This window comes from Canis lupus, chromosome 3, assembly GCF_048164855.1.
Source record: "Canis lupus baileyi chromosome 3, mCanLup2.hap1, whole genome shotgun sequence".
Taxonomy (NCBI): Eukaryota; Metazoa; Chordata; class Mammalia; order Carnivora; family Canidae; genus Canis; species Canis lupus.
In genome coordinates, this window is record NC_132840.1 from 49091029 (window position 1) to 49106076 (window position 15048).

At 44.1% G+C, this 15048-nt stretch overlaps 1 protein-coding gene across 8 annotated transcripts in view; it reads left to right on the forward strand.

The window, feature by feature from the left end:
- Positions 1 to 15048, forward strand: part of SPECC1 (sperm antigen with calponin homology and coiled-coil domains 1) — a 280020-nt gene that overhangs the window by 253240 nt on the left and 11732 nt on the right. For all 8 annotated transcript variants that reach the window (XM_072820972.1, XM_072820971.1, XM_072820970.1 and 5 more), the window contains 2 exons: positions 6160 to 6276; positions 12993 to 13052. In XM_072820972.1, coding sequence (XP_072677073.1) covers positions 6160 to 6276; positions 12993 to 13052 — 177 coding nt within the window. The remainder of the gene's footprint in view (positions 1 to 6159; positions 6277 to 12992; positions 13053 to 15048) is intronic.

Genomic DNA, 15048 nt, shown 5'->3' on the forward strand with positions numbered 1-15048 from the left:
TTCCCCCCCCCACCCCCCCCATGCAGACATGCTCGTGGGAGAGCTGCCCCCTGCCCTGGAGCAGGAGTCACTTGGAAGTCGCAGCTGGGACTGCCCACCAGGTGTTGGCAGGGTACGAGCCACTTTGGAGAGGGATACCTGCCAGAGTGAGTGGATTGGCTGTGTAGGTCTGCAGGGGGAACGCTGGGCTGGGCAAGCAGCGCTGGCAAAGTAGATGGACAGTATCAGAACTGCTGCTGATACAGCAGATGGCTGCTCCCCGTCTAGGGCCAGCTAGGCTGAAGGAGGGCAAGAAAAATAGCACCTGCCAGCACTTCCATTATCAGAGAAAGCTTCTACAGGTCCCTGCTCCTCCAGCACACATTCTAAAATTAGTCAGTAAATCTCATTCCAGTATAACCCAGGTGCTTTCCAAACTGCTTCCTCTGTTCTGGGTCTGAAATCCAATGATACTGCACACTGACCCTTTAGGAGCAGAATCTCCATTTCCTATTGCCCTTGGACTCTCCCAGATTTAAGTCCCAACTGATTTTCAAAACCAGACGTTATAGGGGGTTCATCTTACCAGGGTGTTTGGAGGAGGGGTACCTGAAGCAGGCCTTAATCCTCAAAGAGGACTTCTATACCTGTGACATTGCTCCTACCTGTAGGTCCACACTAGGGGCTTTGGTTCCCTACCATGTCTCTGCCCCTGCTACCCTACTCCATGTGGCTTTGCCTTTCATCTTTAGCTGTGGAAGAGCTGCTCTGTTGGTTTTCAGGTGGTTTTTATAGTGAGCTGCTCTGGGTGTAGTTGTAGCCTTGGTGGGAGGAAGTGGACTCAGGGTTCTTTTTCTCTCCCATCTTCCCTAGACCCCAACAAACTGCATTTTCTCATCAGTCTCCTATCTTCCTCCCAGAAGATTTGGGATTTATTCTTTTTAACTTTTTCTAGACTTTCGAGTTTAGTGCCCACAGAGTCAACCCATTCACAGAAAGCTAATGTCGGAACCTAGAGATCCTTGGAAAAGATGCAGTGGTGGGAATGGGGCCAGACAGCTATAGAATCCAGTTGTGGTCTCCATAGTATTGAGCGTGGGACCCATTCCAGCATGTGCTCTGCAGCTTCTCTCCAGCGCTGATGTTTTCACCAAACCCTACTGTTTCCAGGCAACAAAAGGCAAATGAAATGAGCCTTCTAGAAGCAAGTGCTGTGGATTGCTGGCTTTTGCTTTGCTTTTGTCCCCCCACCCCCTCCCGTGTTATTTACGAGTGCTACCTCCACATTCACCCCGTAGAACTTTGTCTACAGTCTCAGCCACTCAAGGGAATATTCCTGGATATTCACTAGTTAGTTGAGCTTCTCATGTAAAAACCCTTCAGTGTATTCACTTTTCTCAAATGACTTTTGCTGCACCGAGGACAAAATTTTATATCTTACACAGTTTTCTTCTAAGCGTTCATAGTAACTTAACCTGTTTTGGAGGTGCTGGAATGTTACCATATATATATACATATGTATATCTGATACCATATACCATACACACACACACACACACACGTATCTCTGAGACTTCCTTTCCCCAGAATTATTTTCCACTCAGAAATATCTCCAAGGTATTTATATCCCAGAGAAAGTTAAAGATAATTTGCAATGTGTAATTACCATTTCCCTTAGGGAAATAATCAGTAAGAAGTTCCTTTTTGTTGTTGCTCTGCTTTTCCCCCTCAGTAAATCTTATAGTACATAAAATTGAAAAAGTTCACTCTATTTTTAGCAGCCACAATTCAGTCCCTTAAGATGACCAGTCTGTCTTTTCTGCTTTCCTCCTTCCCTTCCTCTCATCTTCCCTCCCCTCATCCCTCCCTTTCTTCCTGAGATAGAACGTACACACGGACAGTTCTGTGAAATTTCACAATGCAAAGGTACCCATGCAGTTAGCATCCAGGTTTAGAAACACAGCATTGCCAGCACTCCCAAATCCTCTGTCTGTTCCCTGCCTGTTACTAGCTTCCAGTTAAGGGTAGCAATTATCCTAGTCAGTTACCCACAAGCTCAGCAAGGGTCACCTATCCCCCATCCAAGGCCCAGTCAATCCAGATCATCCCTAATCAAAAATAAAGCTTTTCACCCCTGTTTAGGGGTTGGACCTAGAATTAGTCTTTACCTGGTTCCTGATATTCCTGAGAATGGCCAACTAGCCATGCCTAAGAAATTGTTTTCTTTCTGCCCATTACCCAGTGTGTTGGTACAGTCCACATAATTACTTCCTACCATGGCTACCTCGTCCTCCCTCACTGGTTGCTACAGCAATACTGTGTCTTAGCCCATCTCCCTGAGACCCACACATCTGCCTTACTGCCCACCATGTGAAAAACGAGCATTGTCAAAGTGTGGCACCCCACATCAGCTAACTCCTCGTTCACCAAGATATATCATACAGCTCACAAAAATATATCTCAGTGAGCAATGAACCACTTTTGTAATAATGATAGCAACAAAGCAACCATTGAGATTTGTATAGTTCTTTGCATCATTTTACATGAGGTATTGTAAACATATGCATGTTTCTAGATGTTCAGCCAACTATGAGCTGTGTTGAGTTGGGAACTGTTGGTACTTTTGTTGTTCAAATGAAATTACAATTTCAAGTGACATTCAGGGAACAAGAATTGAGGTGGTTCCACTTCACCCTAAGACGGGTAAAGTTTTTACTTGATGGCATCATGTTCTTGGAAGGAGTATATGGCTACAGATCGTAGCTGGTCGTCCTTCATCTCTGCCAGTGTGAGAACAACTCAAGAGTCTTAAACATGACGGATGTGCATTACATGAAAGAGAAGCATTTCCTGACCTGGATGTTGGATTTGATCACCTGCCTAGAATTGGAATCTCCATAATTCTATATATATGTTTTTAAAGATAGGCTACTACTCCTATTTCTAGTATAGTGTTGGTGTGGATGCTGAAGTGCCAGGGCCTGCTTTACGATGTGCCTCCCATTTCCGGAGAGGCCCGTGAGCTGCTGTCTATCCAGAAGCATCTGGGCTCTCTGAGCTCTCCTGACGTTGTGAGTGTTTAGATTGATTTTTTTCAACCCTGACTTTGATCTCACCAGATTTTAGTCTCAATCTGTCACTCATTTATACTTGTAGATCAAAAACTGCTCCTCTGTGGCACTCTGTTAACTGAAAGGCAGGGCACTTTGTTATATGAGACAGATGGCATTGTCACCCCTTTGGGTCTGGTCTGTTCTGCCTCTCAGAATGTTCCTGAAGATTGTGCAGATGAAGAAAAATGACATTTGGTATCATTAAAAAAAAAATGTTACAAGAAATAAGTGTATAAAATGTTTCAACATTTTTGGAAATGAAAGATTTACCAAATCTTAAAAACTTTAGGTATAAAAGTAAATTTGTGAAAGAAGGAAGGCAGAGAAGGAGGGAGAAAGAAAAGAAAGAAAAAAGAAGAAAGGAAGCACAGCAAACAGGACACGTGCTTTGCTGTTGCACAGAAATGCAGTTTGCCCCTGACTCTGGCCCCAGCGAGATTTCTCTCCGCTCTGGCTTCCTCATCTATGAGATGGGTACAATGCTACTTATGATATACAGTCATTCTGAGAATTAAATGAGGAAATGCCCAGCAGCAGGCACATCGAGGACACTCTACTAATGTCACTGCCCTCCCTACGCCCATTCTTAGAGCTTTATATGTAATAGGCACTGCATCTCGTTTTAGCGCCTGAGACTTTTGAGTGAACCGGACACGGCATGGCCCCCACGTAGGTCTTTCCTCTTCTATTTTAACATGCAAACCTCTTGAGAAAATACAAAATTACAGTGTTTCCCATTTCTGAAGCAGCATCCAGGCTCCATCAGGTAGCTCCAGAGTCTCCAAAGAGACTTTTTGAAGCCAGAAATGCAAATGATCAGCTTACCAGGAGGCCTGGCTCTTGCACATTCAGCCTGAACACAGAGACAGGGCATTCTCAGACTTTTATGTAACACTGATGCTTAGCAGCTCTTAAAAATTGGTTGTGCTTGAGTCATGAAAACCAGACCAGAGAGGCATTATTATGGTTGTATGTTGCTCTCAGCCAGATATCCTTCCCCAGGTAAATGTAATTGCAAAGTAGACTGGAGAATCTGACATTCCTGAAAGCCGGCGCTTTGGGGGGACGTTCTGGGGTCCACCTGGGTCATCCTGGACTCTGGCTGGAAGGCAGAAGGGGTTTGATAGAAAGGGCCAGAGGGTTGGGGACTCGGCCTCCTGGAGTGTCTGTCATTCAGCATCCACGTACCATGTGTATGACATGTGACACCACCTCCTCTAGTCTCGGTGTCTTTGTGAAATAAGCCATTTGACCTACCTCATCGCTAGAGGCCCAGTTAGCTCAGACTAACACAGGGAAAATCTAGATAAAATGCTCAAGTGAGGTCATGGGCCATTTGCTTGCAAACCCCTCAGGACTCCACATGGGAAACTGGGATACTATATTTTTACCACACATTTCCACCTACTTATGTCCTTCAAAACGTCTTTACACATGTGTTAGGAAGAATTCCATAAAGTCTCCCTCCCCTATTCTGATTTACCTTTGTGCTATGTTCCTCTTCACCCCTCCTCTCCTACTAAAGTGCATCTGCCTCTGTGGAGACACCCTTAATCACTTCCCAGAGCAGAGTGGAGCTGCTGCTACTGATTGGCATTTAGTTTGGGCAGAGGGAGGGAGAAAGAGTCCGCATCCACGCCTTCAGAAAGAGTCACCTCTTCATCATCTGTTCACCTTTGCCCACTTTGCCGGCCCTGCTTCCCAGGTTGGGGTGTCTGGAGGAGGAAAAGGATTTCAGTGCCTCCCCCAAGCCCAAGAGGCTGTGGGTGGATTACAGGAAGGAACCCACCCTTGCCCAAGTCCTTTTGTTGCACCAGAAGTACCCAAGACCGAGGCCTCAAGTTTAGCAAAGCCCTGGAAGCGTACATTTCTGCAGTGCCTGGCAGGGCCCCTGGACCAGTCTGTTTCAATACATTTAAGCAGCCACTACATAAGATAATCTAAAAGTTAGGGGCACCTGGGTGGCCTCGTTGGTTAAGCATCTGCCTTCGGCCTAGGTCATGATCCCAGGGTCCTGGGATTGAGACCTGCATCGAGGCTCCCTGCTCAATGCAGAGTCTGCTTCTCCCTCTCCCTCTGACTACCACTCCCTGTGCTTGTGTGCACACATGTGCTCTCTCTCTCTGTCAAGTAAATAAATAAAATATTTAAACACACACACACACACAATAACCTGAGTGTTAAGGAATTCACAGATTTTGGAACCTGACATTTCATTCCATTTGGGATGAACTTTGTGAATCCAGGGAAGAAAACCCCGTTAATATGGAGCATGGTCAGGGAGAAAAAGGCAGTTGGGGGACAGGTGACAGGTGTGAGGATGTAAGAGGTGGATGGGCTCCAGGGCTATCTGGGGCCTGGGGGACCTGCCTGGGGGAGCCATCAGAAGCCATTGTCTCCACGGGCTGCCTGCCTATAAAGATTCTGCTTTCCTTATCCCTGGGGTTCATAAGCAGCTACTAGGGCTCCCACCTATTCCAGAGGAGGAGTTCCTTTTCCCTTGGGAAGCCTCATAATCCTTGGGTATTTGATGTGCTGGCAAGGATACTGTTGAGTATGAAGAGTTTTCTCTCCCTGAGAAGCCCTTCAACGTGTGAGGAGAAGAGAGTATTAGCAGGGAATAAGCCACGAGACCAGCCATGTAGGTTTTTAAGATTTTGTTTTGTTTTGGTCTGCCTGTTGTTAATTGGAGTCATACATCATGATGATCATGATAATGACTCCTCCTTGACCAGATAAACCTGGGAAATTCTGGGACTTAGAAAGCTGATCGAGTGGGTTAATTTGAGAATAAGATGTCTCAAAGCTTATGATGTACCACAGGGTAAGCAGAAAATCCCCAGGTTTTTGAGCTCTGATGACTAAATTTTCATGCTATCCTGTGAATGGATGTGGTGACACTGGGCCATTGCTGGTACCAAAATTAAATGTATTCCTGGAAGTCTTGGGTGGTTTCTTATCCAGACTTCCTGCAGACCCAGAGGTGGATGCCCGTCTTACCATAGTCTCCTTTGTATTCTATGACTTTGCACAGTTTGGAGAGTAATACTGCTTTTTTCCCCTACAGAACATTGATATCACCAATTTCAGCAGCAGCTGGAGTGATGGCTTGGCCTTCTGTGCTCTCCTCCATACGTACCTGCCTGCCCATATCCCATATCAGGAGCTGAACAGTCAGGAGAAAGTAAGTCACCTGCCCAGTCACCCCTGGTCATCCTCTAGAACATGCAAGGGGAATTCCTGTAATACTGTACATCCCAATGGGGTGGTGTTTACAGACTCCAAGTGGAAATTAGGTTATTGATACCAGGCAGAGATAATTATTGAGTGTATGACAAGGTTGTAGGATCCCACCCTCAGTAAATACTTCGCAGTTTCCCTCATTGCCTAGAAAAATGGAGTGAAGACCAGTTTCCTGTGGCTGCTGAGAAGTTCCTATCACCCCCTTTTTTTTTTGAGAGAGAGAGAGAGAAAACCCTGGTGAAATTTCACCTTCATGGTTTTAAAACCTGGGCCAGCATTTTCAGAGTATTTCCAAAGAACTGGAAGCACCATCAAAAAAATTTCCCTGCTTAGATAAGCTTGAGAAACTGCATATTATGTCACATTCTTAGAGGTTCACAGTGCTCATTAGCACAGTAAAGACTTCAAGAAGTCCTACATTAAAGAAACCTGTGTGGCTCCGTTTAACCCTACATAGGTCAGATTCATAGAATTTTTTTAAATTACCTACAAGAGTTGGCAAATTTTCCTGTTGGAGGCCAACTGGTAGACTATGTGTGTCTCTGTCACAACTACTCATCTACCATGGTAGCGCCCAAGTGGCCACAGATGAAACGAATGGGCATGCTGTATTCCAATAAAACTTTATTTACAAAACCAGGCTGCTGGCCAGATTTGGTCCACAGGCTGTAGTTTGCCAAACCCTGACCTAGAACGTCCTATAAAATCATATTTCATAGAGTGTACTTAGGAAAATGCTGGGCCCTGCACTCATTCTCTCAACAAATATTTCTTGCCAGGCATCATACACAGTAATAAAGACAATAGTGAACAATGCAGACCTGACCTGTTCTTTGCCCTCTAAAGTAGACAGTCCATGGGATCCCTGGGTGGCTCAGCAGTTTAGCGCCTGCCTTTGGGCCAGGGCATGACCCTGAAGTCCCGGGATCGAGTCCCACGTTGGGCTCCCAGCATGGAGCCTGCTTCTCCCTCCTCCTATGTCTCTGCCTCTCTCTCTCTCTATGTCTATCATAAATAAATAAATCTTTTAAAAAAATAAAAAATAAAGTAGACAGTCCACAAGTGAGTAAACCTATCAGAGGTGATGTTATAAATAAATAAATAAATTGCACAAGAGTTATGAGAGAAACCTCATGCTGTGGGAGGGAACAGGTTTCCTAAGTTAGATCAGGAAGGCTGAGAAGGCCTCTCTGAGAGGCAATACTCTTCAGAACGAACAAAGAGCCAATAATACAAAGAGCTGGGAGGAGCTTTCCAGGGTAAGGGAGAGCAGCCAGACGAAGAAAATACCTGAGTACTGTCAGAGATGTGGAAGAGGAGGCCCGCTGGCCAGAGTGCAGTGAGTGGGGAAGAGTGACCTGTGATGGTTCTAGGGGCCAGACCCTGCAGGGCTCCCATGGATGGCTCTGGGAAGGATCTGCATCTTGCTGTATCCTTGATGGGAAGTCGCTAAAAGATTCTAAATGGTGGAGAGACCTATCTAGCCTCACAGGTCATTTTCTGAGATGGGGAAGGAGTAGAAATGCTGAAAAGTTCTGTTTTGATTATCCCACACACTTTATTTTTAAATAAAGCCCAAAACATGGTCATGACATTGATGGTGATAATAACTGAACAGAGTGGTTTAATTTTTTAGTGTTAAAGTACTCCAGAGAAACAGAACTATTAGGATGTGTGATGGGGTGAGGCCTACCCACTCTATGGTAGGTAATGTGCTTTACCCAAAGTCTACCAATTTAAATGTTTATCTCATCTTAAAAATACCTTTATGGAAACATCTAGAATAACATTCTGGTACGATGACCTAGCCACGTTGATACATAGAATTAACCATTATAGAGTGTACAAAAATTTCAAGACATAAAATTTATGCATGGTGCTTTGTTTGTAGTCTGTGGAGCAGGGCTGGACAGGAGTATTAAACATTTGGAAACAAAACAAGAAAACCTGTTCTGTTTTCAATCATGTTAAGTGGAAGATGTTCATGAAGTATGTAGTTTGCAATGTCATGCAGGCAGTTGGATAGCAAATGTGGAGTTTGGAGGGGAGATGAGAGCTGGAATACAGATTCAGGAGTCATCAGTGAGTAGGTTAAGTGCTGCCTAATTGAGTTGAAATGATGGAAAAGTTCTATATTTGTGCTATCCAATATGGTAGCCCCTAGTCCTATGGGCTATTGAATGTGGCTTTAAGTGACTGGAAAATTGAATTTTTTATTTTAATGGCTTTTCATTTAAATAGCTATGTGTCAAGTGTAGCTACTGTATCAAACAGGGCGGGTGTAGTTGATATTTTAAAGCCATGAGAGTGGAGATCACATAGGTCCTAGGTCCTCAGGGAAGTTCTCAAGAAAAACTCCTCTGTATCCACTCTACTGCCAATGTTTCACTTCTGACACTTATGTAAATAGATGTGGGGTTTTCCCACACACACACACCAAACAATTCTGCAACACTAGCTGGGTGTCCTAAAGTGTGACTCAGTTCTGACACTCTCCACCTGGAGAGAGCATCGGGTCCCACAGGTTAAGGGCTGGGTCCCACAAGACTTCCCCCTCCACCTCAGCCCCCAGTGACCTGTAGCTGTCACCTGTGCTTCTGACTGACCAACTATAAACCAGAGGTTCCCATGACCCCTTCCTTAGGTTCAATAAATTTGCTAGAGTGGCTCACAGAACTCAGGGAAACAGTCCACTTACTAGGTTACCAGTTTATTACAAAGGATATTTGAATGACACTAATGACCAGCCAGTTGAGGAGACCCCTATGGTAAGATCCAAAAGGAGAGCAGGAGCTTCTGTCATCTTGGACCTTGGGGTGTGCCACCCTCCCAACACACAGATGCATTCACCACCCAGATGCTTTCTGAATCCCATCCCTTGGAGCTTAACGGTGGTTTCATTACACAGGCATGGTTTATTAAATCATTGACTATTAGTGATTGAACTCAATCTCCAGTCTGTCTCCTGTCCCAAGAGTGGGGTCAGGGAACGTGGGAGTGAACATTCCAACTCTCTAATCACATGACTGGTTCCCCTAGCAAGCAGCCCCCATTCTTAGGGTATCTGGGGGGGTTTTGAAAAATCACCTCTTTTTTTTTTTTAAGATTTTATTTATCCATGAGAGACACAGAGAAAGAGGCAGAGACACAGGGAGAGGGAGAAGGAGGTGCCCTAAAGGGAGCCCCATGTGGGACTCGATCCCAGAACCCTGGGATCACAACCTGAGCCAAAGGCAGATGCTCAACCACTGAGCCACCCAGGCATCCCAAAAAATCACCTCTTTTTTTTTTAAGATTTTATTTATTCATGAGAGACACACGGGGGGGGCGGGGGGGGGCAAAGACACAGGCAGAGGGAGAAGCAGGCTCCATGCAGGAAGCCCAATGCAGGACCCGATCCTGGGACTCCAGGATCCTGCCCTGAGCCCAAGGCAGGCGCTAAACTGCTGAGCCATCCAGGGATCCCCAAAAAATCACCTCTTTAACGTAAACTCAGGTGTGGTTGAAAGGAGTTTGTTATGAATAACAGAAGACATCAATTTCAACTTTATTGTTCTAAAGCCATTTTTGGAACCGAGGACAGAAACTGAAAATTATAACAACAGATGCTCCTGTGGCTCTTACATTGGGAAATTATAAGGATTTTAGGAGCTCTGCCCCAGGAGCCATGCATAAAGACCAAATATATATTTCTTACTATAAATCACACTGTCAAAGAGGCCCAGAGAGAAGGCTAAGGCATCTTGAGGATTCCAGTGCTTGTTATCTAGGTAGAGAGTGACCCAGCAGTGGGAACCAGGGCAGAGCAGCCAGTAAGGAGACAAGCTGGGGCAGTGTGGGGTCCTGTGCATCATGCCCCTTGCAGGCAGAGCCCACCTCCAGCAGTGACCTGTGTCATTCTCTTTGCTTTTCAGCCTCTGCCTTTTCCCTGTGATATTATGAAAATAATCAAGTAAAGAGTGGGCATAAAACAATTCAGAATAACCGGAGGACCGTAATAAAACTATAGGAAAGAGACGTCTAAGGACTTAGGCACACACTATCTAAAGCAGGAATCTTCCTGAAAATGTGAAATATTTGTCTTCTGTCCTGCAAGGCATACCAAGGCTTTTTGTCCTCAGATCACTCCGGATCTGTTGGAAAATAATGAACATAAAGTATTTGGTTTCACACTTTGAATCACAAGCATTGCTTCCCTGTGAAAGTGCCTGTGATGCCCACACACCACACAGCCAGCTACCTAGTGACCTGTTGCGGATCTGGAAATATGCAGTAGAACAAGCCAGACACCACAGTGTACTCACTTCCTATTGTCTTTGTGGTACATGGGCTCCTATTCTCCACAGGTAGGGTTGAATTTTTTCCCCCTAATCTAGGATGCTGTTCTCAGGGAGTACCCAGGTGGAAGACTTTGGGTCTGTGAGATTAATGGTACCCCAGGAAGTTCAGAAATCATAAGCTGTTCCTCCTTCCTAGTTGGAAGTGATGAAACCAAGCTAAGTTTGACATCAGTGTTAAATAGGGAATTTCTGATAAACTAATAAGGATGTCTTCTAAGACATTAAAGAGGTATGTTAGAGCCAGTGGAAGATTTGGGCAGTTTTGTAATAGCGTAAGAAGGGGATCCCTGGGTGGCTCAGCAGTTTAGCGCCTGCTTTCGGCCCAGGGCGTGATCCTGGGGTCCTGGGATCGAGTCCCACATCAGGCCCCCTGCATGGGGCCTGCATCTCCCTCTGCCTGTGTCTCTGCCTCTCTCTCTCTCTGTCTCTCATGAATAAATAAATAAAATCTTTTTTTTAAAAAAGCGTATGAAACTTCTTCCATGGGGGCTACTCAGATTCAGGTGATAGAATGGAGTGTTTTCATGCAAGTGTCTGAAACAAAATGTTAACGTAAAAGGAGAAATCTGGACTTGGGATGCCTTCTGCTGGCTGTCACTTTCAGATGACATGCCCTGGCAGTGGCTGAGATCTCTACCAGGGGCTTACACTGTCCTGGAGCTGGAAGGGCTCTGGCCTGTGGGAAGAGCTAGGCTGAGTGAGACCCTTCCAGGCTTCCGCCTGGGGCACACTCCCTCCTGCTCTGAGAAAGTGGCAGCTTTCTCCCACCTGGCCACCTCTAAGTGGCCAGTGTTGTAATGAAAGAATTAGGTAATAGTGCTTGGTCATAATAGCCCCTGCAGTATGAGAAAATGGACACTTATTATAAATGGTTGCTGGAATTGAAAATTGGTACAGGGGCACCTGCATGGCTCAGTGGTTGAACATCTGCCTTTGGCTCAGGTCCTGGGATTGAGTCCCCCATCAGGCTCCCTGCACGGAGACTGCTTCTCCCTCTGCCTGTGTCTCTGCCTCTCTCTCTGTGTCTCTCATGAATAAATAAATAAAATCTTTTTAAAAAGAAAATTGGTGCAGTATTCTAATTATTTTTTAAAGCAAACTACATGCCCAATGTGGGGTTTGAACTCACAACCCTGAGATTAAGAGTCTGAGTGCTCCACCAACTAAACCAGCCAGTCACCCCCAGGGTAGCATTTTAGAAAATGAGTTGGCATTACATATCAAAAGCCATGACTTCTGGAATAACAGCAGCTGAAAAACTGGCTTAGCCCCTTCTTCCTCAAAACTAACCAAAAGGACTTGAAAATTAGCACAGAATAGGAGATGGCTGCCACAAGTTGGGCTCAATTAAAGGAAGCCAGGAGCCAACTTTACAGTTCCCTTCTCAGCAGAACAGAGAGCAGTGTTATGGAAACAAGTCTAAGGTTTCCAGTCCATGCCCATAAATTTCCCTTAATTTGGAGGAAGAGGGCTGGCGGCTTGGGCAAGATGACCACAGATCAACAACTTTCCCAGGCCTCAACCACAGCCTGAGAGAAAACGTGCATAGCCTTGTCTTAGTGTTTTTCTGTGACCTGGTACCTAGAACAGAAAGTTTGCCTCAGTGTCAGGGCAGAGCCCTCAACATTCAGGAAAAAGATGTGTACCCAGGGACAGAGGGTGGGACCGTGGGGAAATGAAAAAAGATAAAATTGTGTACAAAATCCAAATGCATAAAATCACAAAATTCTACTGGGAAACATAAAACATGAATGCTTACTTCCAGAAACATGACTCTCTGGATTATACTTAATTTACCAATCAAATGAAATCTTAATGTAACCCTAATGACTCTCAAATGAATTATGGAGGGGAGGAGGCATGATTAAGTGATTCTTAAGTTCATCCAGGTGAGGAAACATCAGAAAATAGCCAGAGTCTCAAAAAGAAGCTACAAATTAGTGCTAAATGTGGAACAGTGCCTTTAGAATTCTAGGGGGAAATGCAGGATAGTGCTGTGATTAAACAGCTCTTGGTACACGACAGCATGTGTATGTCCAAAATCTGACAAAGTGAAAAATAACTGAACTAACAAATATTTACCTTTGGGTGTCAGGAATCAATCAGTAATGTCATTTTAATTACAACCTGTCAGTTGTTTTTTTCCTTAGACTGAAACCCTTGTTTGCATATTTGACTTAAAAATGTTAAGTGTTTTATAATAGTAGATAATCTATGTAGAAGTGTCATTTAGTTTTCTTTCCTAACAAAAGCCATATATTTTTTAAAAGCTGTGTATTCTTATTTGATAATTCCAATCTCTGTCCTTTTAACCTAGAAAAGGAATCTCTTGTTGGCATTTGAAGCAGCCGAAAGTGTAGGCATCAAACCCAGCCTGGTAAGTATCCTGTTTTATATCTTTGTGATACTTTATTCTACTTAGAGGAGAAAGAACTTTATGCCATCTACTAAACAATGTCTTACAGAACATTAAAATCTATTTGCTAAAGATCTGTTACTCATGATCCCTAATGTAAAAATATTTGTGGGGTTCCTGGGTAGCTCAGTTGGTTAGACATCAGACTCTTGATCTCAGCTTGTGTCTCAATCTCAGGGTTGTGAATTCAAGCCCCGCAACTTGGCTGAGTACTGGGTATGGAGCCTACTTTAAAAATAATAATAATAATAATTCAACTGATCTAACCACATATGATCTAGAGTTTTTTCCAAAGATTTCACTGTGGATAAATTTCATTCCTGGAAGCACAGTGGACTGAATTATCATTAAAGCTCTACTGTTCAGGACATCTGGGTGGCTCAGGTCTGAACGTCTTTGGCTCAGGGCATGATCCTGGAGTCCTGGGATCAAGTCCCACCATCAGGCTCCCTGCATGGAGCCTGCTTCTCTCTCTGCCTGTGTCTCTGCCTCTCTCTCTCTATGTCTCTCATGAATGAATAAATAAAATCTTTTAAAAAAAATTTTTTTTTAAACTCTACTGTTGGGCAGCCCCGGTGAACAGCGGTTTAGTGCCGCCTGCAGCCCGGGGTTTGATCCCGGAGACCCAGGATCGAGTCCCACATCGGGCTTCCTGCATGGAGCCTGCTTCTCCCTCTGCCTGTGTCTCTGCTTCTCTCTTCGCTATCTCTGAATGAATAAATAAATAAATAAATAAATAAATAAATAAATAAATAAATCTTTTAAAAAAAAAATAAAATAAAATAAAACTCTACTGTTTAAGTCACCTAGAAATCTGATAAAATGTAATTATAAAAATATCAACACATAGTTGAGGTCTGAAGAAAGACTGGGAAATGACCAGATGTCAGAAATTCAAAGAAAAGTGAAAAACAGCCATGAGGCATAAACTGGAGTGCTGGTAGAGGGCACGTAGTAAAAGGGTACCTAATGGGTATGTTTTATGTAATGTCCACACAGGAACAAGAGACAAGGCTCTGAGCTCCCATCAACAGAACATTAGTCCTGAGACCCTTGCACAAAACCCAGGCTCACAAAAGGATGTTCTTAGTGAAAGGGAAAATAAAAAAAAAAACCTCTACCTGCCAGTCTAGGGAAGTTATAAGGAAGCTTGATCTCCACCTTAGATTTTTTTGTGGTTGGAAAAAAAGAAAATCTGTAAGAAAAGAAAACTGACCCAGACAAAATTTAGAGTCTAAATTTATAATATCTGTGCTAGGGACACTTGGGGGGCTCAGTGGTTGAGCATCCTTTGGCTCAGGGTGTGATCCTGGAGACCCAGGATTGAGTCCCACATTGGGCTCCCCACTTGGAGCCTGCTTCTCCCTCTGCCTGTGTCTCTGCCCCTCTCTCTCTCTGTCTCTCATGAATAAATAAGTAAAATCTTTAAATAATAATAATAATAATATCATCTGTGCCACAACAAGCCCCTCGTTTATACTGAGGCAGAATCTTCTGATCTTCTGAGCTAGTAGTACAATGGCCACAGTTACACTCACAATCCAAAATTTAAAAACACTCAAGAAAATGATCCAGTTGAGCTAGTCATCAGAGCAAACAAAAGGATCATCTACCAGAGTGTGGGATAATAAAATAATAAGAAAGAGACTACAAAAGACTATGTTTAAACATATTAAAGAGGGGATCCCTGGGTGACTCAGCAGTTTAGTGCCTGCCTTCGGCTCAGGGCATGATCCTGGAGTCCCAGGATTGAGTCCCACATCAGACTCCCTGCATGGAGCCTGCTTCTCCCTCTGCCTATGTCTCTGCCTCTCTCTCTGTGTGTCTCTCATGAATAAATAAATAAAATCTTGGAAAAAAATATATTAAAGAGGTAAAAGAGGGAATAAAAATCATAAAGAAGGAGAATGGTACTATAAAAAAATATGGAGAAAGGATCAAATGACACTTGTAGAAA